The 21,115-nt window shown below is 51.5% G+C and overlaps 1 protein-coding gene across 7 annotated transcripts in view; it reads right to left on the reverse strand.

The window, feature by feature from the left end:
- adamtsl2 (ADAMTS-like 2) overlaps positions 1 to 21,115 on the reverse strand; it is a 154,534-nt gene that overhangs the window by 40,305 nt on the left and 93,114 nt on the right. For all 7 annotated transcript variants that reach the window (XM_072488951.1, XM_072488952.1, XM_072488954.1 and 4 more), the window contains 3 exons: positions 20,572 to 20,938; positions 17,566 to 17,965; positions 13,881 to 13,984 (listed from right to left, as the gene is read on the reverse strand). In XM_072488951.1, the coding sequence (XP_072345052.1) occupies positions 13,881 to 13,984; positions 17,566 to 17,965; positions 20,572 to 20,938 (871 nt within the window). The remainder of the gene's footprint in view (positions 1 to 13,880; positions 13,985 to 17,565; positions 17,966 to 20,571; positions 20,939 to 21,115) is intronic.

A 21,115-nucleotide genomic window follows, 5' to 3' on the forward strand; every position in this document is an offset into this window, starting at 1 on the left:
CCAGGTGATTCCACGGAGTCTGTGGCCATGATGTGCGATTCTTCATGAATGTCCGCCCTGTGCCCCTCACTATTGTCTCTCTCGGTGGTGTGAGCGCCCCGGTCCTGCGTCCCATACTGAGAGGATTGCCCTCCTGGCCGACCGACTGCCAACCTCTGGCGTGCGTCCCTGGGTGCGCTTGTCGTTGGCGATGTTCCGCTGTCTCTTGGCCGAGAAGTCCCTGGACGTTCAGCGGCTGGCCCTGGGGAACATAAAGATACTGGGTTCGTTAGACACGGTGGCCCGGGTGTATGGTGGGTGCACAGTGTGAGGGGGGGGGGGGGGGGAGAGGGGAGCGAGGGTGCAGTGGCATGAGTGTGAGGGGGGAGGGGATCGAGGCTGCAGTGGGCAATGTGTGAGGGAGACGATGACGGGTTGGGGGGGGGGGGGGGGGGCGGTGAGGACACAGGTTCTCTCACTTGCTTCTGCGCCTCCGAGCTGGCATGTCGCGACCTCCCGGGTGGCGGATCCCCCAGCGAGGTCCAGGGCCCTCTGCTCGTGAACGTTTAGGGGGTGCCCACAGGAGAACCCCCTCCGGTTCTCATACACTCACGCTGGTTGTGAGCTGTCTTGTCCTGGGGGGGCAGGGGTTTGGATAAAGCATCACAATTAGGCGGGTATCATCAGGGCGTGCAGATATAAACTACATTTTTGCTGGTTCAGGAGACAGCACGCCATGGCATCGCTCCAGGGGGGGGGTCCCGGGGCTCATGTGGGTCGAGTAAATTGGGCACCCTGACCCCCTCAAATGCCCCAACCCCCCCCTGACGCCCCCCCCCCCCACCACCACCGCCCCTGATGCCCCAACCCCCCCACCACCCCACTTCCCCCCCTCGTGCTGGGGGGGGGGGGGGGGGGGGCCTGGGGGCACCCTCATGGCACTTACCCTGGCAGCGCGAGTGAGGTCGTGCAGCTTCTTCCGACACTGCTCCCCCGTCCGGGGGTCTGCCCCACAGCACTGACAGCAGTGCCAACCTCACGCCAACCGCGCCTCACCGCGCTGGATGGCTGGCGATGCCCACGTCTTGGGCAGAGGGTGTCCCTTCTGTGCTCCACCTCATCCAGCAGGGTGTCCAGGTCCGTGTCCCGGAACCTCGGTGCGGCTCGTCGGGGCTCAGCCATCTCTTCCTCTTTCTTCTCCTCCGGGTCCTCTGTGCGCGGATCGTGCCATTTATGTCGCAGCGCCGCGTCATTCGGGCGTCGCACGGTGACGAAGCGGCTTTCGCGACAGGCCCCCCCCCCCCCCCGTGTTTCTCGCAGCCCCGATCCTAGCCCATTTTCGGGCCCTGAATTGGTCGGGATCGGGGCCGTTTCGCGCCGTCGTGAACCTCAACGCCGTTCATGACGGCGTGGGCACATAGTCGCGGGAGCGGAGAATCGCGCCCATGAAGTTTACAAACTACGTGGTTCACTCTGTGCCAACAGCTGGGATAGCATGGTAATGGGTGAAGCTCAACTCCCATTTCCCAATTTTCAGTTAGAAGCATAGAATGGTTACAACACAAAAGGAGCCATTTTGTCACTGTGTCGAGGCTGGCTTCCTAAAAGAGCAATTCAGCTGCTGCCATACCCTCTGATTTTACCAGAGTCTGCAAACCTTACCCTTGTTGATCCAATTTTCTTTTTAAAGCCATAATTTAATCTGCCTCAACCACATTGTCAGGTAGTGCAAGACAGACCCTAACCACTGCCTGGCTAAAACCAGTTCACATTAATGCTGAAATAAGGATTTTCTCTTATTGCTTTTAATCCTATGCTTACTCATAATCCTAACCACTGTCTGGCTAAAAATGGGTGTCAATGGCCGTTGGCCGCCGTGATTCCCGCCCCCGCTGGTTGCCGAAGTCTCCGGTACCGGAAATTGGGCGGGGGCGGGAATCGGGCCGCGCCGGTTGGCGGGACCCCCCGCTCAATTCTCCGGCCCGGATGGGCTGAAGTCCCGCCGAGAAATTGCCTGTCCCGCCAGCGTAAATTAAAGTAGGTATTTACTGGCGGGACAAGGCGGCGTGGGCGGGCTCCGGGGTCCTGGGAGGGGCGCGGGGCGATCTGACCCCGGGGGGTGCCCCCACGGTGGCCTGGCCCGCGATCGGGGCCCACCCATCCGTGGGCGGGCCTGTGCCGTGGGGGTACTCTTTCCCTTCCGCCTCCGCAACGGCCTCCACCATGGCGGAGGCGGAAGAGACTCTCCCCACTGCGCATGCGCGGGAAACTGTCAGCGGCCGCTGACACTCCCGCGCATTCGCCACCCGGGGATGTCATTTCCACGCCAGCTGGCGGGGCAACAAATGCCATTTCCGCCAGCTGGCGGGGCGGAAATCCCTCCGGCGTCGGCCTAGCCCCTCAATGTTGGGGCTCGGCCCCCAAAGATGCGGAGCATTCCGCACCTTTGGGGCGGCGCGATGCCCGTCTGATTGGCGCCGTTTTGGGCACCAGTCGGCGGACATCGCGCCGTTGGGGGAGAATTTCGCCCAATGTTCTTCGAGTCATTGTTGTTTTTCCTCATCATTCATCTTAAATTGGTGTCCTCTGGTTCTCCAACCCTCCACCAATGGACACCCTTTCTCTATCGACTCTGTCTGGACCTCTGATGATTTTGAATGCTTCTACCATCTTCTCTTCTCTAAGGAGAGCAACTCTAGCCATTCCAATATATCAATGTAGCTGAAGTCCCTCATCTCTTGAACTAGTCTCTTAAATCTTTTCTGAATCCTCTCCAATGCCTTCACATCCTTTTTAAAGTGAGATTTTCAGAATTGGAATTCAGAATGTGTCCAATTCTGAAAATCACGTTGAGATTCATTCCAACTTCCTTGCTTTTGGTGCCCTATGCCTCTATTTAAAAAGCCCAGGATCCCGCAGACCATTTTAACCACTTTTCAATCTATGCTGCCACACCACCAATTTATGCACATGCACCCTGATGTCTTGGTGTTCCTGCACCCCCTTTAGAAACATAGAAAATAGGAGCAGGAAGAGGCCATTCGGCCCTTCATTATGATCATGGCTGCTCATCCAACTCAATAGCCTAATCCCGCTTGTTCCCACATATCCTTTGATCCCCTTCATCCTCAGTGCTGTATCTAACGGCTATGAGATCCCCCCATATTCTTCTGAACCCCAGTGAATATAATCCTAACCGACTCAATCTCTCTTCATACCTCAGTCCCCCCATCCCAGGAATCAGACTGGTAAACCTTCGCCCAGAAGGCCGAACTCTGCCCGGTAACAGGTGGTACTTGGAGCTCATCCCAGTGGAACAGTCCCAATCAGTTTCACTTGGACTCTCGGCAGCAGAAAGACAAGAACCTCTCTCTCCTTCTCCAGAAAGGTTATATTTCTGAACTTGCAGAGAACCTGAATGAATCTATCTACAGGAAAACCATCACAAGCTGCAAACCGGAGACCAGACCCTGATTCTCGCTCCAGTTGGGCCTGCGAGTTCTGTATTATTGAAACTACAGAGACTTGAATCAACCTACAAGATAACCACAAACTGAAAGCAAGGTTTGAAGAGGATTAAAGTGCTGGAAACCAGCATCTGAAACAAAGACTCTTTTTTCCTTTTAATTACGATATCTTTTTTCCCTGTGTTTGTCTGCCATCTGTGTGTGTGTGTGTGTGTGTGTGTGTGGCGGAGTGGGGGCAAGTTAAAGTGGGAGTGCGGTATTAGTTAATGGTTAACCAGTTGTATTTGCTGCACATTTCATGATAGTTTTTGTTATTAATAAACAGTAATTATGTTTACATTTACAAACCTGGTGACTGTAATTATTGGACAACCAATGGCCCAATTATTGGGTATTTTTGTAAGAATTATTGGTTAATTCACTTGTGTTGTAAGTCCAGGTCAAGTGGGACTGGAATTTTATTTTATATTTTTATAAATTTAGAGTACCAATTCATTTTTTTTCCCAATTAAGGGGCAATTTAGCATGCCCAATCCACCTACCCTGCACATTTTTGGGTTGTGGGGACGAAACCCACAGACACAGGGAGAATGTGCAAACTCCACACGGACAGTGACCCAGAGCCAGGATCGAACCTGGGACCTCGGCGCCGTGAGGCAACAGGGCTAACCCACTGCGCCACCGTGCTGCCCTCAAGTGGGACTGGAATTGACCGCAAACTAGCCCAGGGTGACATAACACTATGAAGGCCAACATACCATTTGCCTTCTTTACCGCCTGCTGTATCTGCATGCTCAGTGACTGGTGTATGGGAACACCCAGGTTTCATTGTACATTTCTCTCTCTCAATTTATAGCCATTCAGATAATAATCTGCCGTCCCGTTTTTGCTACCAAGATACACTGCATCTGGCATTCATTTTCCCACTCACTCAGCCTGGTCAAATCACACTGAAGGATCTCTGCATCCTCCTCACAGCTCACCCTCCCACACAGCATTCTATCCTCTGCAAATTTGGAGATATTCCATTTTGTTCCCTCATCTAAATATATATTGTGAATAGATCGGGTCCCAGAACTGATCCCTGCTGTACCCCATTAATTACTGCCTGCCATTTGGAAAGAGACCCGTTTATTCCTAATTTTTTCTTCCCTGTCTGCCAACCAGTTTTCTATCCATCTCGATACACTACCCTCAATCCCATTTGCTTTAATTTGACACTCCAATATTTTACGTGGGACTTTGTCAAAAGCCTTCTGAAAGTCCAAATATACCACATCCACTGGCTCCCCTTCATCAACTCTACTCATTCGAGCCTGGAAGAATTCCAGTACATTTGTCAAGCACAATTTCCTTTTCACTTACACTTGTTTCAGTTAAACAAAATAAGTGATGGCCATTTATTGATTGATTGATTGATACCTCAGCGCAATGCTTTGACCAGAGCTACCTAGTTTAAAACTGAAACAATGAAACAATGCTTGGCAGTTAACTGTCAATCATCAACTGGTTCATCTTTTGTGGCAATGCCTCTACCAATCAGCATCCACTTACTAATCAGCATTCTCTACTTGTACAGTATAAATGTGTTGTTTCCTCGGACATTGGTATTCTTATGAACGGTCCTGGTGAGTGCAAACTGCTTTTTTCAGCAGTACTCAGTTCTTCCCTGCCAAACGGTCGGCATGGTGGTTAGCACTGCTGCCTCACAGTGACCGGGACCCAGGTTCAAATCCAGCCTTAGATGACTGTGCGGAGTCTACGTTCTCCCAGTGTCTGCCTGGGTTTCCTCCGGGTGCTCCGGTTTCCTCCCACAGTCCAAAGATGTGCAGGTTGCGTGGATTGGCCATGATCAGTGTGCGGGGTTATGGGGATAGTGCAGGGGAGTGGGCTTTGGTAGCGTGCTCTTTCGGAGGGTCAGTGCAGAATCGATGATTCTCCTTCTGCACTACAGAGATTCTGTTGATAATATTCTATTTTTATACAGCTTCTTTTTCTCCTCCCAAAGTAGGTAAATTCTTACTTCCCACATTATAATTGATTAGCGATGTTCTTACCCACTCACTTAACCTGTTTCTATCTATTTGCAGCCTCTTTGTATCCTCCTCACAGCTTACTTTCCTACCTAGTCTTGTACCATCCGAAAACTCTGATACATTACACGTCACCTAATTCATTGATATAGGTTGTAAATTGCTGAGGCTCAATCACTGGTTCCTGCTGTCTTCCAGTCTGCCAACTCTAAAATAAAGGGCAGAATTCTCCCATGCCCCTGCCGGCTGGTTCAATGGCATTGAGGGGAAGAGAGAGATTCGGTGGGAGGGCCAGAAGCAGGTTTTACACTGGCATGAATTTAAAATCTTCCGCTAGTGCCCACAGATGCACGATCAATAACTACTAAAACGAGGTTGCAGCACAACTGAAGGCTTTAATAGACTAGAACTGTTCCCCAGCAGCTCAGGTACAGAATGAGGGCTGCTGGGACGGCACAGACTCTTATACCCCGCCTATCAGGGCGGAGCTACATACTATACAGCCAATGTTAAACCCCCAGGTTTAACCATGGAACTTCAGCCTCTCGGGTGCTGCAATACCTGATAATACCACATTCACCCCGTGTTAAAAAGGAGTCCGGCGGGGGTGGTGGCCAGCGGCTACAACAGTATTCAACATGGTATGATCAGATATGGAGGTACCGTGATACCGCCTTACAGTGTTTAGAGGATATTTACAGTCATGGCAGATATATACAGTCAGTGTTTATTATTTACAGTTACAGATCGGTTAAGATGAAGCAATCAGTCGGTCGGGTGCCCTGGTCGTCCTCTGGGATTGTCTGGGCCTCGGTGGTGATTCCGGTGGGGGTCCAGGCGTCTGCGATTCCGGGAGCGTGGCTTCGGCCTCCATGGCAGCTTCGTCACCCCTAGACGGCGCTGGTGAGGAAAGCGGTTGACCTGGGAGGGGGGCGCCTGTAGGGGGCGTCGGTGGGTGGGAGGGCACAGGCAGGAGTGGCGGGAGGACTGACCCTCCTGTGAGGTGCTGCGGAGGGGGGTGGGGGGTGGTTGGGGTGCGCATGGGGTTCCGGCTGGCACCAGGTCCCGTAGGGAGACCGTATCTTGTCGGCCGTCAGGGTACGCAACGTAGGCATACTGGGGGATAGCGTGCAGCAGATGGACCCTCTCGACCAACGGGTCCGACTTGTGTGCCCGCACGTGTTTTCGGAGCAGGATGGATCCGGGTGTTGCTAGCCAGGTCGGGAGGAGGTACCGGAGGAGGACTTCCTGGGAAAGACAAGGAGACGTTCGTGAGGTGTCTGGTTGGTGGTCGTACAGAGGAGTGACCGGATGAAGTGGAGGGCCTCCTGGAGGACTTCTTGCCAGTGGGAGACTGGGAGGTTCCTGGACCGTAGGGCCAGTAGAACGGTTTTCCAGACCGTTCCGTTCTACCTCTCTACCTGCCCGTTTCCCCGGGGGTTGTAACTGGTCGTCCTGCTTGAGGAAATGCCCTTGCTGAGCAGGAATTGACGCAGTTCGTCGCTCATAAAGGAGGACCCCCTATCACTGTGTATGTATGCGGGGAAACCGAACAGTGTAAAGATGCTATGGAGGGCCTTGATGACGGTGGTTGCGGTCATGTCTGGGCAGGGGATGGCGAATGGGAACCGGGAGTACTCGTCAATCACATTCAGGAAGTACGTGTTGCAGTCGGTGGAGGGGAGGGGGCCTTTGAAGTCCATGCTGAGGCATTCAAAGGGACGAGAAGCCTTTATCAGTTGCGCCCTCTCTGGCCGGTAGAAGTGCGGTAACAAAGTGGAAGAAGCGAGTGACCCCGGGGTGGCAGAGGTCCTCGTGGAGGGCTCGGAGGCGGTCCACTTGTGCGGTGGCACATGTGCCACGAGACAGGGCGTCAGGAGGCTCGTCTAGCTTCCCGGGACGATACAAGATCTCGTAGTTGTATGTGGAGAGTTCTATCCTCCAGCGCAAGATCTTGTCGTTTTTTTAAATCTTGCCCCGCTGTGCATTATCGAACATGAAAGCCACTGACCGTTGGTCAGTGAGGAGAGTGAATCTCCTGCCGGCCAGGTGTCGCACAGCTTCTACTATGGCTTGGGCCTCCTTGTCGACTGAGGAGTGGCGGATTTCGGAAGCCTGGCGGGTACGGGAGAGGAAGGCCACGGGTCTGCCCGCTTGGTTGAGGGTGGCCGCCAGAGCTACGTCGGACGCATCTCGACCTGGAAGGGGAGGAACTCGTCGATGGCGTGCATCGTGGCCTTTGCAATGTCTGCTTTGATGCGGCTGAAGGCCTGGTGGGCCTCCATCGACAGGGGGAAGGCTGTGGACTGGATCAGGGGACAGGCTTTGTCTGCGTAGTTAGGGACCCATTGGGCGAGTAGCTAAAAATCCGGGCAGCGCTTCAGGCCTTGGGGCAGTGAGGGAGGGGGAACTCCATGAGGGGGCACACGCGTCCAGGGTCGGGGCCTATAACTCCATTTCGCACTATGTAGCCGAGAATGGCTAGACGGTTGGTGCTAAAACACCATTTATCCTTATTGTACGTTAAGTTAAGGATTTAGCGGTCTGGAGAAATTTTTCGGAGGTTGGTGTCGTGGTCCTGCTGGTCATGGCCGCAGATGGTGACGTTATTGAGATACGGAAACGTTGCGCGTAAGCCGTACCAATCAACCATTCGGCCCATCGCGCGTTGGAAGACCGAGACCCCGTGGGTGACACGAAAGAGAACCCTTAATTAAGTGATAGAGCCGCCCGTCTGCCTCGAAGGCAGTGTATTTGCGGTCACTAGTGCGGAGGGGTAGCTGGTGGTAGGCAGACTTGAGATCCACCGTGGAGAAGACCTTATAATGCGCGATCCTGTTTACCAGGTCGGATATGGGGGGGAGAGGGTACGCGTCCAGCTGCGTAAACCTGTTGATGGTCTGACTGTAGTCAATGACCATCCTATGTTCTCCCCGGTCTTTACCACCACTCCTTGGGCTCTCCAGGGACTGTTGCTAGCTTCAATGACTCCTTCCCTCAGTAACCTTTGGACCTCCGACCTAATGAAAGTCAGGTCCTGGGCACTGTACCGTCTGCTCCTGGTGGCGACGGGTTTGCAATCCGGGGTGAGGTTCGCAAACAGGGAAGGCGGATCGACCTTAAGGGTCGCGAGGCCGCAGACAGTAAGGGGGGTATAGGGCCGCCGAATTCGAAGGTCAGACTTTGCAGGTACATTGGAAGTCCAACCCCAGGAGTGTAGCCGCGCAGAGGTGCGGAAGGACATAAAAGGCAGAAATTGTTCAATTTCCTTCCTTGGACTATGAAGTTTGCTCGACAGAACCCCTTTATCTCCACTGAGTGGAACCGGAGGCCAGGGAGATTCTTTGATTTACAGGGTGGGTAAAAGTGAACAGCGCATTACCGTGTCGGGGTGTATAAAGCTCTCCATGCTCCCAGGTCGATCAGGCAGGACGTCTCGTGGCGCTGATGAAGACCGTCGTCGTTGCTGTTGAGAGTGTTCGATGTCGAGTTTGGCCCAGAGTCACCGAGGCCAGACGCAGTATTTGTGAATTTTGATCGGGCAGTGTGTAGTCGGCCGGGCTGGGATCCTGGGGCCCCATCCAGATGGCGTCTCCCATGGGTCGCACATCGTGGTCGGAGATGGACAAAATGGCGCCGCCCATCCATCCGGGGACAAGATGGCGCCGCCCGTGGCCCTTGGATACGGGGGTGGCGGTGACAGTCTGGCCGCCAGGGCCCGAGGAGAAGTTCGCTGTGGCAGTCCGGAGTCGCCGCTGGAGACCGCGGCCATCGCTCGTAGCCTGGCAGACCCCCATAAAATGGCCCTTCTTGCCACAACCCTTTGCAGGTGGATGTGCGGGCCGGGCAGCGCTGGCGGGGTGTCTTTTCCTGCCTTCAGAAGAAACAGCGGGGCCCGTCGGAGTTGGCGGGCCGCCTTACAGCGCAGGCCTGCGGGGACACGGGGAAGGTCTGTGGGGCTGCCGCTGCGGGATTCCACGCTGCCCAGGGGGCCGCCGCGTGGTCGGGCATGTAGGATTGTGCGTCCCTGGAGGCAACGTCCATGGACCCTGCCAGGGCCCGTGCCTGCCTAAGTCCCAGGCTGTCTTTCTCTAAAAGATGCTGGCGGATCTCTGAGGAGCTCATACCTGCTACGAAGGCATCCCGGATTAGGAGTTCCGTGTGGTCGCTCGCCGAAACTTGCAGGCAGCCACAGCTTCTGCCCAGCACCAGTAGCGCGCGGTAGAACTCCTCCAACGATTCCACGGGGCTTTGTCGTCTCGTTGCCAGGGTGACGTGCGCAGACCCGATTTACTGGGCGGATATAATGTCCTTTTAAAAGTTCGATTGCTGCATCAAAGTCTTCCGCCTCCTCGATGAGGGTGTAGATCCCAGGGCTTACCCTTGAGTGCAGGAGAAGCAGTTTCTGCTCCCCCGAGGGTGTGCCTCCAGCCGTCTCAAGGTAGCCTTTGAAACACGATAGCCAGTGCTGAAAATCGCCGCAGAGTTTGCCGCGTGGGGACTGAGTTGTAGACACTCCGGCTTGATTCGGAGATCCAACCTTTCTACTTAAGTCTAGTCTATTAAATTGATGCACGTTCAATAACTACTAAAACGAGGTTGTAGCACAATGGCAGGTCTGGGAACCCGCTGGTGCCCACCATGGCAGGTCTGGAACCGCTGGTGCCCACCATGGCGGATCTGGAACCCGCTGGTGCCCACCATGGTAGATCTGGGAACCCGCTGGTGCCACCATGGCGGATCTGGAACCGCTGGTGCCCCACCATGGCATGTCTTGGAACCCTGCTGGTGCAACCATGGCGGATCTGGAACCCGCTGGTTGCCCACCATGGCGGATCTGGAACCTGCTGGTGCCCACCATGGCGGATCTGGAACCTGCTGGCCTTTCCCACCATGACGGATCTGGAACCCGCTGGTGCCCACCATGGCGGATCTGGAACCCGCTGGTGCCCACCATGGCGGATCTGGAACCCGCTGGTGCCCACCATGACGGATCTGGAACCCGCTGGTGCCCACCATGGCAGGTCTGGAACCCGCTGGTGCCCACCATGGTGGATCTGGAACCCGCTGGTGCCCACCATGGTGGATCTGGAACCCGCTGGTGCGCACCATGGTGGATCTGGAACCCGTCTTGTGCCCACCATGACGGATCTGGAAACCCGCTGGTGCCCACCATGGCGGACCTGGAACCCGCTGGTGCCCACCATGGGCGGACCTGGAACCCGCTGGTGCCCAACATGGCGGACCTGGAACCCGCTGGTGCCCACCATGACGGATCTGGAACCCGCTGGTGCCCACCATGGTGGATCTGGAACCCGCTGGTGCCCACCATGGTGGATCTGGAACCCGCTGGTGCCCACCATGGTGGATCTGGAACCCGCTGGTGCCCACCATGGCGGACCTGGAACCCGCTGGTGCCCACCATGACGGATCTGGAAACTCATTTGCAGCAGTCACAAAATTGATTGGCATCCAGCTAATGGATGTAGATATCGACCTGACTGGAATCTTCCCGAATGAAAATGAAATGAAAATCACTTGTCACAAGTAGGCTTCAAGTGAATGTTACTGTGAAAAGCTCCTAGTCGCTACATTCCGGCGCCTGTTCGGGAGGCTGGTACGGGAATCGAACCGGGCTGCTGGCCTGCCTTCAAAGCCAGCGATTTAGCCCTGTGCTAAACCAGCCCCCATAATGCCAGGTTCTCCGCAACACCTGTGGAAATACGCGCTGATTCAGGCTATCTCTGGAAGAACGAGGCATGCAGACGTCAGGGACTTGTCTGAAGAATGCTCGGGGCTGCCTCCAGAGTTCGGGATGGAGGCTCCCAGTGACCCTGCAACATCACAGCAGTGGGTGGGTCCATCTTCTAGCCTCGGTGTGTTCCTGGAGACCCATCTTCTTGCTTCAATAAGTGGGTCTTTGACATTGGAAACTCATCAATATGGCACCCAGATATGACATTGGGAAGTGCATAATCAGACCTATCCACCCCGCCACAGATGACGGCCTAAAAATTAATTATGCTGGGGCGGAAGATATGGCGTGGTTTCCCGTTCCCCTCTGCAATAGAACACTCCCCGACTCCACACCCGGGACAGTCCCAGATGGGAGAATTCCACCTAACCTGTTTATTCCTATTCTGTTTTCTCTTAGTTACCAATCCTTATCCCATGCTAACATTGTTTCCAATCCATGAGCCTTAACCCCCCCCCCCCCCCCCCCCCCCCCCCCCCCGCCTCACCACACAGTTTTTGGGAAGTTGAAACATCAGGAAGCAGATAATAAATTTATGATAATCTATGATAAACTCTCAGTGAAGTTACTGCCATTTCATGAGACATAATTACAACAAACCGCATTATGTGGGTCACAGACATCAGTCAGGTGGAAATTATGAAACCTTTAAATGCACCAATGTCTGACCCTGTCATGAGGGGAGATGTTTCATGAACTAAAGACACAAGTGTGAGATCAATTACACTGGTGTCTAACTGCATCAAAAGACTGATTGAACTTCATTGTAAGCAGGCATTCAGGAACGAATAGGTGAACTCCAAAAGTTGCTTATTTCAATTTTGCGGAAGAGTAGAAAGGGAACTGTGATCAAACCATGGCTTACAAGGAAAATTAGAGATAGTATTAGATTCAAAGAAGAGGCATACAACTAGCAACAAAGAGCAATAGACCTGAGGATTGGGACAGTTTAAAATTCAGCAAAGACAGACAAAGGATTGATTAAAAAGGGGGAAATGCAATTTGAAAGTAACTAGTTGGTAACATAAAAACTGACTAAAAGTTTCTATGGGTATATAAAGAGAAAAAGATTGACAAAAATGAATATAGGGCCCCTTTACAGTCAGAAACAGGGGGACCTGGCCTCATTACATAGAAATGTAAATCATTCAGGAATGCCATGCCTTCTCATTACAATAATGCTGTTGCTTCAGAGTATCCAATATAATTTTGCAAAGGAATTGACTCAGCCACACAAATATCATCACTCGGAGATGGAAATGTTCTTTCCATCCTGAACCTAAGCAGAAAGTTAGCAGGCTGTCCCAGCTAACTGACTGGGTGGTGGTACAATTAGAGAGGTTGGGCGGAATTCTCCGACACCCCGCCGGGTGGGAGAATCGGCGGGGGTCGGCGTGAATCCCGCCCCCGCTCGTCCTCCCAATTCTCCCGCCCCCCAAAACTGGCCCGGCGTGAGTTGCGCCGCCCGCCTCGGAGAATGGCGGGATCCGGCGCAACTCAATGGGCGCCGAATTCCCCGGCCCGCAATGGGCCGAAGTCCCGCCCGTCTGTAGCCGGTCCCGCCAGCGTAAATTAGAGTAGGTCCCTTACCGGCGGGACCTGGCAGTGCGGGCGGGCTCTGGGGTTCCTGGGGGGTCGCGGGGGGATCTGGCCCTGGGAGGTGCCCCCACGGTGGCCTGGCCCGCGGTCGGGGGCCACCGATCCGCGGGCGGGCCTGTGCGGGAGGCACTCTATTGTCCCGCACCGGAGGCTGTGGTCTTCCGCCATTCCCCGGTGCGGAAGCGAATCCACTCTGCGCATGCATGGGGATGACGCCAGCACGCGCTGGCGCTCCCGCGCATTGCGCCAACTCACGCCGGCTGGCGGAGGCCCTTCGCGCCGGTTGGCGTGACGCCAAACCCTATCCCGCTGGCTGGCGGGGCGCCAACCACTCCGGGGTGGGCCTAGCCCCTGAAGGTGCGGAGGATTCCGCACCTTTGGGGCGGCCTGCCCCAGAGTGGTTCATGCCACCCCCGTCACGCCGGGACCCCCCGCCCCGCCGGGTAGGGGAGAATCCCGTTGTGTTTCATTTAAATATATGAAACCTATAAAGTCTTGGTTTCTGAAAAAAAATGGACTTGCAATTAAATAACACTTTTCACAATCTCAATGTTCCAAAGGTTTCACAGCTGGAAATTTATTCGGAACTCTTCCAACTGACTCCCATAATTTTGGTACCATTTGGGTGTCTATTGGAAATTACTTGTGGTCCATCAGGAGAAACCCCAGAGAACTTTCCCAGTTAAGTACAAAAATCTCTGGGCTGTGAACCCACACTGTCTGACTGAGAGATAAGCCGGCTATCCAATAAGCAAAGCCAGAAGGGTGGGGTTAAGAGTTGTGACAAACATGTTTCCCTTTCTAGAGTGGTCCATTTTGTACAAACAATGATTGAGGTTTTGGAAGATGCTTAGGTGGGAGGCAACAGGGTTGGTTGTTTAAAATGACTGCACTTCAACCGGGTCTCTGTCAGCTGGGCTTTCTTGTAAACCAGCCTTTGAAGCCAATGGGCTTGCTCTCTTAAAGGAATACTTACCTGAGATAAACCACAGTGTCATCACATTAAATTGCAGTTCCACAATGTTAATACAAAAGCATACAGTGTACCTGTGGTGCAGGTGGAACTGCAGGGTTCATGAGAAGACAGTTTCCATCTGTACATATCAGCAGCACTCACTCCCAGGCCCTTTCTTAGCAGCTTCAGTCTATTTCTGAAAATATAAATGGAGAAATAAATGAGGCCTGAGCAAGGTAAACTGGAACAAAGCACTGCGCAAACAAGTGTGTTACAAACCTACCTGTCCTGCTGTTCAGGAAGAATTCCAAGACTCGTTACAAGCAGAGCTTCAGCTGGCTAGAAACAGAGAGAATGTAATAAAAATACCCAGCTTTAGAGAAACAGAAGATCACTTAATATCAGACAGACGCACTTTCTTTTCATCATGTGTTATGACTGATATTCCAAAAGCAATTTTCAGATCCTGGCTCAACAGATAACGGTTTTAATTTTTAAAAAACAGCTGAAAAATGTTCTGACTGATTTTGATGTTGGAACTTCCAAATTACTAATATACCATTGCACCTAAGAAATCTGACTAGACAGATTTCTGCTTTAAACAGTTTGATATTAGTGTAAATGTTTCAACTATGTCCATAATATCAAAGCTGTTTTATAGCTGTATTTGCCTCACTGTTACACCTGCACAATCTCTAGACAGCAGAAGCTCTGACATGAACAGCAAATAATGACAAAGCAGAATCCAGGAACATCACTACTGTTGGGTTGCAGCATATAAACCCACGTGCCTGAGGAAAGGCTCACTATCTATTCTAGAGCTTCTTGTGCAAATTTGCTACTGGCAGAGGTGCCACTCAGATTGAAAAACTGCAACAGAAGTGAAAGGACCCCCCTGTTTGTTCCTATCTATTCCCTTCCTTTGTTTTTGTAATTACTGTTTTGATTCATTGGTGATTAATGGACCTGTGACTTTAAGACAAAGAAGCTTGTGTGTGGCCTGTGCCTTTAATTTGAGCGGAGGATTGTCGCAGCAGGAGATCAGCGATGACTGACTTGGCTGGCGGTCAATGCACTAGGTCGAAATGCTGGGTCAATTAAAGGGGGTAGTAAGTTAGTTTGCTTGTTATCCTGCTGAAATTACTGCATATTTCACCTTTATTTCGGTTATAAATAAGCAGTAATTGTGTTTCAACTTACAAACCTGGTGACTGTAAATTATTGGGCAGCCAAGGGCCAAAGATTTTGGGAATTTTTATATCAATTATTGATTAATTCACTTGGGTTGGGATTCCAGGGCCTGTAATTAACTGCATACTAGCCAATGGTGTCATAACAGAAGTTTGGTGCAAAATTAAGTCCTGATCTACTGACAGTGGCTATGATCTCTCACTCCTTTAATACCAGCACTAACTCGGTGGATAAATCTAGATGCATGGGTCTGACAGACTGCCTGCAATGTGCACCAACCGGATTTTGCCATGCTATTTAAATTTATTATTTGCATACAACTTGTTTGCAGTGTTCAGCTACATCTATTTACCAAAAAGGAAACTGCAAGTAGATTCACGGCAAGATAGTTCTGTTGCTACACAATTCTCTCAGAGTTTAATGCGTGGATTCTTTTACATTATGTAAGTAACTTAGTCTTATAATGTACTTTAGTACATTTCTTTCTACACGCATTGAACCTGTTTAAGTCCACATTTTAGTGGAAGCTAAACCTGCAAAATTATGGCACTGAAAATATGAAACATTTAAAGTAGATTCAAGGTGCAAATATTGGAATGGGACCTGGGGCGAGATTCTCCGACCCCCCGCCGGGTCGGAGAATCGCCGGGGGCTGGCGCGAATCCCGCCCCCGCCGGTTGCCAAAGTCTCCGGCACCAGAGATTCGGCGGGGGCGGGAATCGCGCCGCGCCGGTTGGCGGGCCCCCCGCTCGATTCTCCGTCCCGGATGGGCCGAAGTCACGCCGCTAAAATGCCTGTCCCGCCGGCGTAAATTAAACCACCCACCTTACCGGCGGGACAAGGCGGCGCGGGCGGGCTCCGGGGTCCTGGGGGGGCGCGGGGCGATCTGGCCCCGGGGGGTGCCCCCACGGTGGCCTGGCCCGCGATCTGGGCCCACCAATCCGCGGGCGGGCCTCTGCCATGGGGGCACTCTTTCCCTTCCGCCTCCGCCACGGTCTCCACCATGTCAGAGGCAGAAGAGACACCCTCCACTGCGCATGCATGGGAAGCTGTCAGCGGCTGCTGACGCTCCCGCGCATGCGCCGCCCGGAGATGTCATTTCCGCGCCAGCTGGTGGGGCACCAAAGGCCTTTTCCGCCAGCTGGCGGGGCGGAAATTCGTCCGCCGCCGACCTAGCCCCTCAAGGTTGGGTCTCGGCCCACAAAGATGCGGAGCATTCCGCACCTTTGGGGCGGCGCGATGCCCGTCTGATTTGCGCCGTTTTGGGCGCCAGTCGGCGGACATCGCGCCGTTTCCGGAGAATTTCGCCCCAGGTTACACTTGGTCTTCAAGCTCGGCAGCATCCATGTGCACTGCAGGAACTCACCAAGGTTCCTTCGACAGCATCTTCCAAACCCACGACCACTACCACCTAGAAGGACAAGAGCTGCAGATACCTGGGAACCCCACCACCTGGAGGTTTCCCTCCAAGCAACTTACCTCCCTGACTCGGAACTATATCGCCCTCCTTCACTTTTGCTGGGTTAAAATCCTGGAACTCCCTTCCTAACAGAACAGTGTGTGCGCCTACACCACATGGAAGGCAGCTCACCCACTACATTCTCGAGGGTAATTTGTGATGGCCAATAAATGCTGGCCTAACGAGTGACGCCAACATCCGCCCCCCCCCAAAAAAAGTCCGCAACTGTGCTGGTGACCTGTGGCATCCAACACTTGTGAGGAGCACATCTTGGTGCAAGTGAAGTCAAGATATATCATAAAGTAATTTTCCTTTGGGAAGCTCATTGCAAAATAATGAGCCACTTCAAGTTTACCTGCTTTTCTAGAAAAGAGACAAGCTTCTTGAACAAAAAAATTCCCATCAGTTGGATATGCCAGCTATCCTCCCTATAGGATTTCTTACCATCCCATAATAGGCACCAATCTGCTCCATTACTGGCAAGAGCACACATAAATCTGATGGGAATACACAATCCCAGTATAAACACAGCGTCAGAGGCATCTGGGGCTAATGAACACTGTACCATGGGTAAATCAGTAGAGCAAGGTTGTGGATTTTCAGGGCTTTACTAATCTGTCTGCTCCTGTGCATGTTTAATATTGCTGGAATACACTCATCTTTTAGTAAAGTGTACTTCCTGTTCCTGACTTTACTGCCTCTCTGAAAGATTGCATCTCATCAGATTCAAATGTAATGTTGTTACAGAATTATCAAGTCGAGTCTTTTTAAAATTAACTTTTAATAATGATGTCTAATAGCATAACAGCAATGCATCCGAGTCCAGGAGGGCCAGCCACGAATTAGAGCTGGCAGATAGCTCTTCACATTACCTTGTTAAACACAAGAGCAATGGCATCTGGGCAGGTTTCTATTCAATTATGTGAAGGTCAAGTGAACAATAACAGCCTAAGGTTATATGTGGCCTTCAACACAAAAAGAAATTCACAGAACACCATGTAGAAAGATTTTACAACAGCTATCAATTTCTCTAATACCAAGATTTAAAAAATCTTTCTGGAGCTGGAACACGTTTCAAGAGGCAAAGAAAACATAACTCATCCTAACTATTTGGTAGAATTGCTTACCGTACTTTCTGTGTTCGGTTTGCTTGCTGAATAATGTGTAGGAGTGTTTCATTGGAGAATGGAATCTCTGCAGACATGTTAAAGGCTTTCCTGAAGGTCAGATCCAGGAAGGTTTCATTAATTCTGTAGCTCCTCATCTTTTCTTTTACTTCATAATACACCAGCAAGCTGGCTGCACTGGATTCTGCAAAGTACAGTGGGCCTCCTCTTGTGTTTTCAGTCATATTTGTATTGAGCTCAATGTGTCCTTCGATATGAGAAGAATGTCCATCTGTAAATGCATTTGCCAAATGATTCTTGGACATTAATATATATTCTTCTGAGGTCATTTCTGAGGCTATGTCTATCGTTGAATAATCATTGTCTTCAACACTGTTAAGTTGAGTATTATTTTTGATGTCTGTAGCAAAGCAGAAAGACAAGGCAGATAGATTGACTAAAAATAAAATATTCAAGAAACAGCAAACGATTAAACAGATGAACCAACTTTAAGAATTTTCTTAAAGGATATATGTAGCACCTTTCATATAGGAAAACACACAAATCATTTCACAGAAGTGTAATCAAATAATGGATACCAAACCAAAGAACCAAAAGCTTAGGCAATGAGGTTCACTTTAGCTGCACGTTGAAGGAGGAGAGGAAGGTGGAAAGATGATGTATCATCAATGACGACAGACGAGAGTCGGAAGAGTAAACTGTGGCTTTAATCAGCTAACCGGCGACAGTCCGGGGCGAGGTTAGCAAAGTGCGGGGGTGGGGCGACCTTAAGGGTCGAGAGGCTAGACGGTGAGAGGGGACAGGGATCCATCGAACTCCAAGGTAAGACTTTTGAGGTGGCATTGGAAATCTTGACCTAATAGTAGGGCAGCGCAGAGTTGGGGTAGGACGTAGAGCTTGAAATTTTTGTACTCGACGCACCGTACTGTAAGGGTTGCGACACAGTACCCACGGACTTCCACGGAATGTGATTCGGAAGTCAGGGAGGTTTTCTGAGTCGCGGGTAAAATTGGGAGGGAGCAGCGCCATACCGTATCTGGGTGAATGACACCCTCCGCGCTCCCAGAGCGAAGAGGCAGGTCGTCTCATGGCCGTTGATCCGGACGGCCATCATGGATTTAGTGAGGTGATGAGGTCAAGATTGGTTGAGGGTGATGGAGGCGAGCTTTGGAAGGTGGGTGGGCTGATCGAGGGTAGCGGAGGCCAGCGTACGATCTGGTGAGCAGGGGTTCCGGGAGGCGGTGGGGTGATTCCAAGATGGCTGCCCCCACGTGGCGGGTGGCGTCGAAGATGGCGGCCCACACGTGGTGGGTGGCGTCGAAGATGGCGGCCCCCACGGGTCGCATGTGGCGGATGACGTGGAAGATGGGGGCTGTCCCCGCGGGCTACACGCAGCGCTGCTGGGTTTAGAAACAGGTCGGGCCTGGCAGACTTTAGAGAAGAGGCCCTTCTTTCCGCACCCGTGGCAGATCGCGCTCCTCACTGGGCAGCGTTGTCTGGGGTGCTTACCCTGGCCACAGAAGTAACATTTCGGGCCTCCAGTGTTGGCGGGTCGCTGCGCGGCACAGGCTTGCGGCGCCCCTGGGTCGGGTGATGACGGCGCCCACGGTCGGAGGTGCAGGCATCCATATTATGGAAGGCTACTTCCAGCGAGTCCGAGAGTTGCACTGTGTCTTGGAGGTCGAGTGTACCCCCTTCTAGTAGGCGCTGGCGGATGTAATTAGATATTATGCCTGCGACATAGGCGTCCCGGATCAGCAATTCGATGTGCTTGACAGCCGATACCGCCTTATAACTGCAGTTCCGGTCGTGTACCCGCAAGGCATGCAGAAATTCAGCTTGCGATTCTCCGGGGCGCTTAGCCAGTGTTCAAATGTGGCAGTGGCGTCGGCTGCTTGGGGGTCCAGTTCCAGGCGATCAGGCTTGAGTAATGGATCCATCTTAAAATTTTAGCTGATTAAATTGATGTACCATCAATGACGACAGACGAGAGTCGGAAGAGTAAACTGTGGCTTTAATCAGCTAAAGGACACCTGCTGGCAGCCGGTCCCAGAATGAGGGCAGGGCTGGAGGTTAGCTACCTTTATACTTGAGCCCGAGGGGCGGAGCCAGCAGGGACTAACCCAGGCATGTAACGAACAGTAAGTACCATAAGTAAGAACAGTATGTACAATATAATAGTGGTTTACCACAAAAGGTTTAATCAGTGGAGAGCTTGGAGCCAAAGGGGCTAAGTCACAAAGGTGAAGGGAGCAGGAGATGCAAAAATGGTCAAAGTGATGGGGTTTTGAGGGCAGCGGGGTGCTGAGCTGGAGATTACAGAACTAGGAAGGGTAAATGCCATTAAGTGATTTAAACATGAAAAATAGAATTTTAAGTTGATGGTGTTGGAGTCAGTGCAGGTCAACAAGTCCATGGGTGAGGAGGTCTTAAAGAATATAAAACCGGTAGATTTCTGATGAGCTGAAATTTGAGGGGGGTGGAGGAAAGCAGGCTGGCCAGGAAAGAAATGGAATGGTCAAGTCTAGATGTGGGAAAGGCTTGGAAGATAATAATAATAATAATCTTTATTAGTGTCACAAGTAGGTTTACATTTACACTGCAATGCAGTTACTGTGAAAATTCCCTAGCCGGCACACTCCGGGTACACTGAGGGAGAATTCAGAGTGTCCAATTCACCTAACAAGCATGTTTTTTGGAACTGGCGGCATGGTAGCACATTGGTTAGCACTGTTGCTTCACAGCGCCAGGGTCCTGGATTCGATTTCCAGCCTAGGTTACTTCTGTGCAGAGTCTGCACGTTCTCCCCGTGTCTGTGTGTTTCCTCCGGTGCTCCAGATCTGGCTGCCTAAAAACTGATGATTTGCTTGGGGAATGATGTGAGATTTGGGAGAAGATAACAGATATTAAAAAAATCTGAAGCAAAAGAGTAAGAAAATTGAAAAGAATTTGAATATATTTCATTTTACGGTGATGGGTTATTTCTCCAAAATCTCAGTACTATACCTTTGTTTTGATGCATATTCTCATCTTCTGATTCAAACTCAGGAGCTGCTTCATCGTAGATTGAATTGGTCACATCAAAACCAGCCAGGTTTTTCACTGTTCCGAACAAACGGTTTCCCGTTTTGGAAATTTCCTTTGACAGCTTCTTGCTGTAACTTGCATTAGTATGAAAAATAGCCGCACTCTCTTCACTATCCAAGTCATAACTCCGATCAATGAGCTCATCATCACTTTCTATGCTTTGAGAATCTGATCCAGGCATGTAGTAATACGAACCAAAGGAAGGTCGAATGCGTTTGAAGTGATGAATCCGTGGCATTGTGTATTCATAAGTAATGTGAGGGTTCTTGCCGCTTTGAATTAGTAACTAAGAACAGAACAGAATCATTTTGCAATGCCATTTGCTGTAACAGGTTAGCTTGTATTACTTTTCACAATAACTGCTGTCATGGCATCTGAACAGCCAAGATAAGTTTACAAATATTTTAAAAGCTACAGAATTTTACATTAATCCAAAGAATGCCTTGGTCCAGAGAGACTTGGC

This window comes from Scyliorhinus torazame, chromosome 22, assembly GCF_047496885.1.
Source record: "Scyliorhinus torazame isolate Kashiwa2021f chromosome 22, sScyTor2.1, whole genome shotgun sequence".
In the NCBI taxonomy this organism is placed as follows: domain Eukaryota; kingdom Metazoa; phylum Chordata; class Chondrichthyes; order Carcharhiniformes; family Scyliorhinidae; genus Scyliorhinus; species Scyliorhinus torazame.